The sequence below is a fragment of the Hippocampus zosterae genome, chromosome 7, assembly GCF_025434085.1.
Source record: "Hippocampus zosterae strain Florida chromosome 7, ASM2543408v3, whole genome shotgun sequence".
Classification (NCBI taxonomy): domain Eukaryota; kingdom Metazoa; phylum Chordata; class Actinopteri; order Syngnathiformes; family Syngnathidae; genus Hippocampus; species Hippocampus zosterae.
In genome coordinates, this window is record NC_067457.1 from 17,796,295 (window position 1) to 17,806,329 (window position 10,035).

General features: G+C 52.5%; 3 protein-coding genes across 3 annotated transcripts; 1 reads left to right on the forward strand and 2 right to left on the reverse strand.

The window, feature by feature from the left end:
- Positions 1–2,156: 2,156 nt before the first annotated feature.
- LOC127603539 (uncharacterized) lies at positions 2,157–3,442 on the reverse strand. Its single transcript, XM_052069882.1, has 6 exons — positions 3,284–3,442; positions 3,019–3,164; positions 2,862–2,926; positions 2,605–2,772; positions 2,308–2,412; positions 2,157–2,222 (listed from the first exon to the last, which is right to left on the reverse strand). The coding sequence occupies exons 1-6, from the start codon at positions 3,404–3,406 to the stop codon at positions 2,185–2,187; spliced, it is 645 nt and encodes a 214-aa protein (XP_051925842.1). The 5' UTR covers positions 3,407–3,442; the 3' UTR covers positions 2,157–2,184.
- A 662-nt stretch (positions 3,443–4,104) lies between these two features.
- LOC127603552 (cortexin-3-like) lies at positions 4,105–6,350 on the reverse strand. The gene is made up of 2 exons (XM_052069900.1): positions 5,668–6,350; positions 4,105–5,546 (listed from the first exon to the last, which is right to left on the reverse strand). Exon 2 carries the CDS (start codon positions 5,543–5,545, stop codon positions 5,306–5,308), a length of 240 nt encoding a protein of 79 aa, XP_051925860.1. The 5' UTR covers position 5,546; positions 5,668–6,350; the 3' UTR covers positions 4,105–5,305.
- Positions 6,351–6,357: 7 nt separating this feature from the next.
- Positions 6,358–9,739, forward strand: ube2g2 (ubiquitin-conjugating enzyme E2G 2 (UBC7 homolog, yeast)). Its single transcript, XM_052069892.1, has 6 exons — positions 6,358–6,421; positions 6,847–6,882; positions 7,954–7,999; positions 8,314–8,432; positions 8,552–8,692; positions 8,926–9,739. Exons 1-6 carry the CDS (start codon positions 6,379–6,381, stop codon positions 9,036–9,038), a joined length of 498 nt encoding a protein of 165 aa, XP_051925852.1. The 5' UTR covers positions 6,358–6,378; the 3' UTR covers positions 9,039–9,739.
- Positions 9,740–10,035: the final 296 nt, after the last annotated feature.

Consider the following 10,035-nt stretch of genomic DNA (forward strand, 5'->3'; position numbering starts at 1 on the left):
TCGAAACAGATGTGTTTTGAGGCGGGATTTGAAATGTGTTAATGAGGCTGTATTACGAAGGTCAGCGAAGAGCGAAGGTCGTAGAGGTGGACGCCTCGGATTCAGGGGTGGGTGCGGTGCTGTCCCAACGTTCTCCGGTCGACCAGAAGCTGCACCCCTGCGCCTTCTTCTCCCGTCGACTCAGTGCCGCCGAATCCAATTACGACGTGGGCAACTGTGAACTGTTGGCAGTTGTGACCGCCTTGCAGGAGTGGCGGCACTGGCTCGAGGGGGCAAAGGAACCTTTTACGGTCTACACGGATCATAAGAACCTCGCTTATCTCCGCTCCGCCAAAAGACTAAACGCCCGTCAGGCCCGGTGGGCCCTCTTCCTCACCAGGTTCGACTTCGTCCTTACCTACTCTCCCGGGTCTAAGAACACCAAGCCCGACGCCCTTTCCCGTCTCCACGAACCTGCGGGGAGGGACCGATCCCCGGAGACCATCCTCCCGACCCAGTGCATCATGGGGGCCGTCCAATGGGAGATTGAGCAGCGGATCCAGGCAGCCCTGGAGGAGGTTCAGGTGCCGGCGGGGTGCCCAGCGGGGAGGCTGTTCGTGCCTCCGCCCCTCCGATCTGAAGTTCTGCAGTGGGGACATGGGTCCAAGGTGGCATGTCACCCCGGGGTGAACCGGACGGTGCAACTCGTCGCCCAGCGGTTCTGGTGGCCGGAGCTCCGTAGTGACGTGACGGAGTTCATCAAGGCCTGCACCTCCTGCGCCTGCGGCAAGTCGTCCCATCAACCTCCGGCGGGACTGCTCCAGCCGTTGCCCATTCCTCCTCGCCCGTGGTCCCTCATCGCTCTGGACTTCATCACGGGCCTTCCTCCCTCCCGGGGTCGAACTGTCGGTGGAATATGCACACAACACCATCGTCTCTTCCGCCACAGGCAGATCGCCGTTCATGACGGCTTACGGTTACCAGCCACCGCTGTTCCCGTCCCAGGAGGGGCAGGTGGAGGTCCCTTCTGTACAGCACCACCTTAAACGGGCCCATCACGTGTGGAAGGAGGCCCGGGCTGCGTTGTCCCGCACTGCGACCCGGAACCGGCAGATCGCAGATCGTCGTCGGCGCCCGGCGCCCTCATATGTGGTGGGACAGAAGGTGTGGCTGGCAACGAGGGATCTTCGCCTGGCCGGCATGTCTGCAAAGCTGGGACCCCGATTCACTGGACCATTCGAGGTCGAGGCCGTCATCAGTCCCGTCGCAGTCAAGCTCCGGCTACCGGCCACCATGAAGGTTCACCCCGTGTTCCACGTCTCCCTGCTCAAGCCTGTGTCTTCCAGTACCTTGGCGCCTTCTCCCGCTCCGCCACCACCTCCGCGGGTGGTCGATGGTGGCCCGGTGTACGCGGTACGTGCCATCCTGGACTCTCGGCGCAGGGGCAGGGGTTTCCAGTACCTGGTCGACTGGGAGGGCTACGGGCCGGAGGAGCGGCAATGGGTGCCCCGCTCCTGGATCCTTGATCCGTCCCTTTTGCGCGACTTCCACACTGCTCATCCGTCCAAGCCGGGTAGTCCGCCGGGAGGCGTCCATTGAGGGGGGGGGGGTACTGTCACGTCACGTGCCCGCCAGCAGGTGGCGGGCTTTTCCCTCCGCCAACTGCACACCTGTCCGTAATTTCGGGCTGATTATCTACCTTTATTAAGAGGCTCCGGCAGTCCACTCACTGCCGGAGAATTCCATGCCGTGCCATTGTTCTCTTGCGCTATTTCCTCGATTGTTACCTACACGTTGCCTTCTTGCCTTGCGGCCATTACTCTTGTTATTCGCGTTTAGTCTCTAAATTGTATACTTATAGATTACCTAATCAGTACTTCCTCGCACTTTGTTTTTTTAGCGAGCGTTTTTCGGTTGTTTTCCTTATTTCCTGGTCCTTATTTGACCAGCGCTTTTTGTTACCGTTTCCCTGTCGGGCTCTTTCTGTTAGTCATTAAAGGCTTTTTTGTTTTTTCTGACAAGATTTTTCCGTGTCTGCTTTACTGGGAATCCACCCCTTTATTTTGTTCTGTACGAGGCGATCTATTCATCGCCTCGGGCAGAACGTGACACACGCGTGGGTTGTCGCTAAAAAAAAAACACCACCAAAAAAACAAAATAAAACACACAGACTCATGTTGCTCTTTGGTTTCTTTAATCAGCACGTCAGTTGAGCATGACCACCTCGTGGCCGTCACAGAAGTCTGCGAGAGACAAAAGAGAAAACATGACTGACGGGTACGGCGCGATTGGCGGAATTCGCGAGAGAGGCGCCGGTGCGGCCCGAACCTTGTTTGGGGTCGATTATGAAGTTGGGTTCCCCGGAGAAGCCCAAGCAGTGGGCCTGCTTCTTGAATTGTTCCAGGTCTGAGTCCTTGACCGTGTTCCCCGGAGCTGCGGAAGGAAAAGCGGCTCTTTTGGGCGCCATAGCTTACGGACACCACATGATGGCGGCAAAGCACCTCAAAAAGCAACAGTCGTACTCGCTGGCGTTTAGCCTAAAGAATGGTCTCGAGCGATAGCGTGACGTCACATATGCGCGCAAAGCCAATCAGGTCGGGCGTGGGCTTGATGTTTCCCCCTCACCGAACAGGTAGAGGGAGCGGGCACTGATCTCATCGTTGACGGCTTCGTCGAGGTGGATGCCGAAAGCCTCCAGGAAGGTCTTCAGGTTATGACCCGTGCTGTTGATGCTTAACAACTGGCAGCCGTCGCACGTGGGCAGCAAGTGGTAGGCGGACGAGATGTTTTGCACTGAGGACGACAAAACGCCAACGTCAGCGTCCACGGGCGACACAAACGCCAAAGGCGGCGGCGGCGTCGGACGACAAAAGACGCCTCACTTTTGCCGGATGCCACGTTGCCGTCGATGGACATGTTCATCTTGGTGCCGAAGCAGGTACCGTTCCTGGAAAGCAGAGCCGGCCGGCGTTCGTAAAAGTAGCGTGAAGAAGAGAATCTTTCAAAGTGTCGCAGGCCGGGGGGGCGTGGGGGTCTCACATCATCATCTCCTCGTAGAGGACCAAGTCCTTGTCGTTGTGGGCGGCGGCGCTGATGGTGACACGGGTGTTCCCGCTGATTTTCAGGATGGCGTCGAAGACCTTGTTGTCCGTGTAGCCCGAGATGAACGTCCACTTGCCCGACAGCTGCCCACAACAAAGCGCCCGCGTGTCACCAAACACGAAGCCACACGGTCTCCGCTCGGTTCTGCTTTGGTCTTGGGAGGAATATTCGGTCTAAGCAAGCGCATGTCGGGCGGCCTCACCTGTTGGCGGTCGTTCAGCGGCAACGGGGCGAGCAGAGGCGCGCATTCCTCAGGCGTCGGCATGGCGACGACGCCCGAGCACAGCAGCGCGAACAGGAAGTGGCACCAGGCTTTCATGACCATTGAAGATGAGGCGAGACCGGCGAAGAGCGTCGACCGCGCCGCTTTTATACCCCAACATTGCCGTTTGTGGCCACGCGTTCTTTGTTTAGCCGAGGTCACCTGCCGGCCGCTGACTCTGCTGGCCGCGTCAATCATTTACTCCGTCATTGACATGTTTTTCGTCGCACGCTCCCAAACAACAGCGATTTTTCGCCGCATCGAAACACGCGTCGTCGCGCTTGCAGTCAACACCTCCGGATTGCCGTTCACATTTCAAAGGGCGAAATGTTCAATAGGCCCCCCCACGAGTCTCAACGCGGCATTAAGCGCTTTTGATGCATCTGCTGGGGCTGCCGTTTTGCCACTCGCCGTCCACCGACCACGACATGACGGCGCCGCAATCGAGTTTATGAATGAAGACGGTCTAAAAACAGTCCAACTAAAAATCAAGTCCAGGCCATTCACAGATTGGAATCAGAAGATCTTCCTCAAAAGAACTTGAGAATGAGCCAGCGAGGGGACGACAGAGTAGGAGTGATTGGCATTCGGGTCCAAGCGGAAACGCTTCGTGGTGTATTGGCTGAGTCCAAAAATCACGCGCATGTTCCAAGTTGAGATTTGTTTTCCCCAATTGACGTTTGTCAACATTGACTGACGTTTAGCAACCTTGTTGTTTAACATTGAAATAACCTTGGTCAACATTTAGCAAGCAAGTCAGCTGAGTCATTGTGCCGTTTTATTCATTGCTTGTGACACTTGCATTTGTTCACATAAAGCGATGTTTGTAACATGAATATTTTTGGACATTGATTGATATTGACAAACATTTAGTAACGTTGAGTAATGTGTGTGTGTGTGTGTGTGTGTGTGTAGTCGGTAACCTTTTTCCGACAACGGAGACCTTTTGTTCATTTGATGACTCGGACTTGTACTATGCGAATCAATGAGGGCTTCAACTCAACAAACCCCCTAACCCGCCCCCGGACACATGGCTTGCCTGGAGGACTTTCAACTCGGCGGCCAACGAGGCAAAAGTTTGACAAAGCTTAAATACTATCAAGGAAAAAAAAGGGTCTTCAATCTTGATTCCATTGATATTCTTTACACAAGGTCAATACACAGTGAAATGAAGCGACTCAAAGCAAACGGCTCTGATGGGCAATGTGGAGAGGTATTGCACCCCCCCCCCCAAGAAAAAAAAAGATGTACTCGAATGGATAGGAATTGTGCATTTAGCCAATAGAATCGATGTAGCTGACCTAAAACTGAGTACAGTCTGACGAAACTTGTCAGAAAAAAAAAAAGGGAGAAGCCAGTGTGTGTTTTAATGCCCGTGTGCCTTTCAACCGGATCTGCCGCGACAAAGAATACAAGACAAAAACACAGAACAGCATTTGGGAGGGATTGAGAGGCATTCAAATCTCATCGATTTCCAGATTTCACTCAGTGGCGCAAAAACAACAAAAAAAAAAACGCCAAAAAACATGCAGCACGTCATGCGGCGGCGGGGTCCTGCCGACCAATCAGAAGCCTTCGTCTGTCGAGCAAACAGAAACGGACAAAACTGGAATGAGTCGGATCAAATACCAAAGGTGATGTGCATGCTGTGCGTAAAGCGGCGTGATTGGCCCTGGGTTCAAAGGTTGCCGGAGAGCCCAAGGGCAGAAGGTCATGCTTTTCAAAAGCCCCTTTTTCTTCAAACTCGCTCCCCAACCCCGTTTGGGAAATTGACGACAAACGCCAACAACTGTCTCGCACTCAAAGGTGCAAGTTTGGCGTCAGACTGTTGTCCACCATTTCGCTTGTCAGGATTTTTGCGGTCCAGGGGTCAGAGGTCAGGGAGTCACGGCGAGCAGGCCAGTCGACGTTCGGCGCGGGCGACAGCCAGCTCTCTTTCGCCGCCTCCTCTCACGCCGCCTGTCAGGAGATGATGCGGTAGTCGAAGGCGTCCTTGTCGGTGTAGTCGGTCCAGTTGGAGGCCGGCACGCTGCGATACGGGTCCAGAAGGATCCGGAAGCAGCGCACCATCAGCACAGCCAGGAACAACAAGAGCCCGAGGACCAAGACCAAGGCGGTGCCCTGCTCCAGGCTGAGGAGGGGTGAAGACCAGGGCTCCGGATATGAGGATGGCACGGCACCGCTGTAGACCTGCTCCGTCATGCTGGAAACAAAAGTTGACGCGAGCGCACCAACACCAACACGCGTCAGACTCCCCGATCCAAAAATAAGAGAACTTCAAGCGGCGGGGCTAAAATTAGCCCGACAGCTCGTCAAATTCTCACCATCGCTCTGCAACTTAACACGTTGCGTGCCGAGCGTCGCGTGACACCTGACCGGGGGCGGGGCGACCATCGGGAATTCCGGGAAAGTATTTTCCCAAACGGCCGGTATATTTCTCACACCGGCTGCTGGCACCCATCCGCACCCCCACATGTCATGTGACATCACATGAGCCATGACATGCCTCACGTTACCGGTCACATCATGTCACAGGGGCCGTTCCGTGCCAAAGAAATCTGCCAGTGAGGTGAACCAAGCAGATTTATATTTGAATGCAACTTGGTGTACTTGTTGATACTGATTGCACAGCAGCACTGAATCTTACATTTGAGGTCAATCGCCACAGGGCTACGGGAGCTAAGGCCCGCCAAATTGTGACATTTTTGGCAAAAAATAAAATAAAAAAGGCCTCATTTAGTCGGAGATTAAAATGCACCTTGTTGTTTTATTTTCTTTCATTTTTGTTTTCTCCCTTCATGCAAGAATTACCGTTGGATTGTTGTTTTGTTTTTAGTTAGGATGCTATAATAGCATTTGCTAGCCTTACTTGACCGTCTGTCATTTTCAGTGTTCAATAAAGTTTAAACACAAAAAAAACAGAAAGACGCGCAGGTATGCGCATGCGCGTTGAGGTCGAGGCGGTCTTCCGCGCGACGCCATCGCCCGTCAATCAGTCGGTCGGTGTTGTCGCTACAACGACCACGGCGGCGGCGATGGCGGGCACCGCGCTCAAGAGACTCATGGCCGAATACAAACGTGAGCACAATCGCACTGACATCTTCCACAGCTGCTGCAACATCAACAACAACACATTTTGTTCCTTGACGGCTGCCGCGTCTTCGTGCGTCGCTTCCGCGAAGGCAGACAACGAAGTTGAGCGCTGACATGTTGGAGCTTTTTTTTGTGTTTGTGTAGTTGAGTATTGAGCTTCGCGCGGCCCAGGCGATCGATCAGCACCGCCACCACAAATGTTGTTGTGAACACAAAATGTTCGGAGCGAAATGCTGACGCGTCTTCCGTTCCGACATGCGACGCCCCTGGTCGCTGCTGTTGTCGTTGAACGCGAGGCGGCCCCGCGTAGCATCCTAGCATGTTAGCTTGACAGCCGAGTACACACCGGAAGTAACGTGTGTGTGTGTGTGTGTGTGTGTGTGTGTGTGTGTGTGTGTGTTTGTTTCCAGAGCTGACACTCAACCCGCCGGAGGGAATCGTCGCAGGTACGTCCTTCATCCTGCTGTGTCTGGAAAAGCTTTTGCCTTCGCCACAATCTGTGAGGGATGGACGCTCCACCCAAAAGTCTTTGGCTACTGTACTCGCCACCACGAGATGGGGGCGAGGCACTACATGAAGCTCCATCACTCACTTCGGTGTAGCTTTGTGGCGCCAAGGCTGCCTTGTTATTAGTTATTCTCCATTACCTGCAGAAAATATCCCCGATTGGATGTTTTAGTGTCGAGTGTCCGTGTGTCCACATGTTTGGGATTTCAGCCAAAGACATTTGCAAGCCCCAGTAAATGAGGATCTGAATGCAATTTCAATCAATTTCAAATCGTGTCATGATGGAAGTGAAAAACGTGCTTTTATTTGAATCACATTCATCGAGCAACAGAACCCCCCCCACACACCCCAAAAAAAAGATTAGGACTCTCGGTGAGTCGTGGCCACGGTAGCTGGGGGCAGGTGTGTGTCTTGGCCTTGCTGACCTTAAGACGTTCTTTAACTCGGTGGTGGCCTCGGCCATCCATTATGGCATTGTCTGCTGGTCAGGCAGCATCTCAGCCCGGGACAGAAAGAGACTGGAGCGACTGGTCAGGAAGGCCAGTTCTGTCCTGGGTTGCTCCCTTGACACTCTGGAGGAGGTGGGCAACAGAAGGATGCTAACTAAGCTAAAAGCTATGATGGCCAGTCCCTCCCACCCCCTCCAGCTCGCCCTGACAGCACTTAGTAGCTCCTTCAGCCAGAGACTGTTACACCCGCGCTGCAAGAAGGAGAGATACCGACGCTCGTTCCTACCGACTGCTGTCAGGCTGATGAATAAAAATAACAATCATAATAATAATAATAATAATTAAATGATGTGAAGGAAAATCGTAAATAGTACTGCGATTTATCCATTTGTGTTCATATTGTATTTAATTGAAAGATGTTTGTTGTTTTTTTTTCTCTTTCTCCTTTCTTCTTTCTACATACATTCTTGCTGCTGGAGGCTGTAAATTTCCCCAGTGTGGGACGAATAAAGGATATCTTATCTGACACGACCTTTGCATGTGTCTTGCCCTCTTTTGCAGGTCCCGCCAATGAGGAGAACTTTTTTGAATGGGAAGCGCTAATCATGTGAGTTGTGCTGCGCAAGCTTGACTCTTCCCTTGGATGATGTACAGTGAGGCCTTGAAAGACGAGCCACCCGATTGGAGAGTTTTTGCACCTCCGAACCGCCATTGCGACCATTATTTATTTATTTTCTTACTTGCGGGCCCCACACTTGAGACACGAGATACTTGGATGGTGGCACCTGCTCTCAACATTTCCTCCTAAACCACTGGAGGGCCGCTCCTAGCTGCGGTTTTACCGCAAAATCCCGATGTCAAAGCACGGCTGTCGCGATTCTCGTCCAGGGGCCACGTTTGAGTCCCTTTTATGCCTTTCAGGGGACCGCAGGACACGTGCTTCGAGGGCGGCGTCTTTCCGGCCGTGCTCACCTTCCCCTCCGACTACCCGCTCAGCCCCCCCAAGATGAGGTTCACCTGTGACATGTTTCACCCCAACAGTAGGTGCTCTCCGCTCACAACACTTGGCAACAATCTACGCTGCGCTGGCAGACAAACGCTGAAAGGCTTCCTGAGGTGTGATGTCAGTTTGAGTTGAGTGTGTTTGCTTCACCCCCAGTCTACCCAGACGGCCGCGTGTGTATCTCGATCTTACACGCGCCCGGCGATGACCCCATGGGCTATGAGAGCAGCGCTGAACGGTGGAGTCCCGTCCAGAGCGTGGAGAAGATCCTGCTATCTGTGGTTAGCATGCTTGCAGGTAGTCGCGTGCGTGGTGGATATACTGTATATAATTGTGTGTGTGTGTGTGTGTGTGTTTCGTCCAGTGGTTAGCACTTCGACCTCACAGTGGAGAGATAGCAGGTTCAATTCAGCTCCGGCCTCCGTGTGTGGTGTGGAGTTTGCATGTTCTACATGGGCCTGCGTGGGTTTCCTCCGGGTACTGATCACACTCATTCCCCTCTTGTGTGTGTGTGTGTCTCTCTCACACAGAGCCGAATGACGAAAGCGGCGCCAACGTGGACGCCTCGAAAATGTGGCGGGAGGACCGGGATCACTTTTACAAACTGGCTCAGAAGATCGTACGCAAGTCCCTGGGCCTTTAGTGTGATCTCAACACCCGTGTGTGTGTGTGTGTGTGTGTGTGTGTGTGTGTGTGTGTGTGTGTGTGTGTGTGTGTGTGTGTGTGTGTGTGTGTGTGAGTGAGTGAGTGAGTTAGTGCGTATACATGCACTCACGCACGCAGCAGCAGCATGGACTGCTTTGACCTTGGTCCGTGACAGCAATGTGACGGTTGATTGCACCGCCACCCTGAGAAGAGCTGACTCCAAGCCCCATCATCAGGAAGTGATGTCACATCATGAGCCCTCCACTCCCGGCTGCTCATTGGCCATGTAAGAGAATCACATGACATTGCAGAAGACTCAAAGGGAAGTTGCCAGCTCATGACACGCTCACATTGGGAGAGGTGTTTCTTTTCTAGGGAAATCCGTTTGTGCTTTTCTTCCGTGTGCTTCATATCCTGCTTCAGGTCCTGACTCGTAAGACAATTTAGCACACTCGTGGAGGGTAGTTGGAATGTTGTTTCCTTTGCTACTTCTGGCGTCCTTGTACAAGTTGAAGTTGGCTATGGAAGAACGGCATTCAGAGCGGCCATAATTTACCGTGTGTGGATTTGAATCATTATTTCCTCCAAAAATAATCTTGAGTGCAACTTGACTTCATCGCCGACTCCCATCGCGGTGTCATTTGACTGTTTGACAAGTATGTTGTACAATAAACAAAGAAACAATGCAAATGTTCAGAAGATTGTGGTTCATGTGTGTTACAGAAATTTGATTGAGGTTCTTTGGGCAAAACATGGATGAATTTTGCGAAAGAAATCACTGATTACGACACCACTCCTTCAATAATAAATGTGAGTTTAATTGATGAATTAATAGTTTCGGGCATTTTAAAATCAAAATGTGAAATTTGCAGCCACAGCTGGTAGAATGAACTTCTAATTACATTTTTTCATTTTGATTCGATGGTGGGAGATCGCTGCCTTTGGTTAATTACAAGATGTATTTTTTCCCCTGATACAAATTTTGGAACTAATTT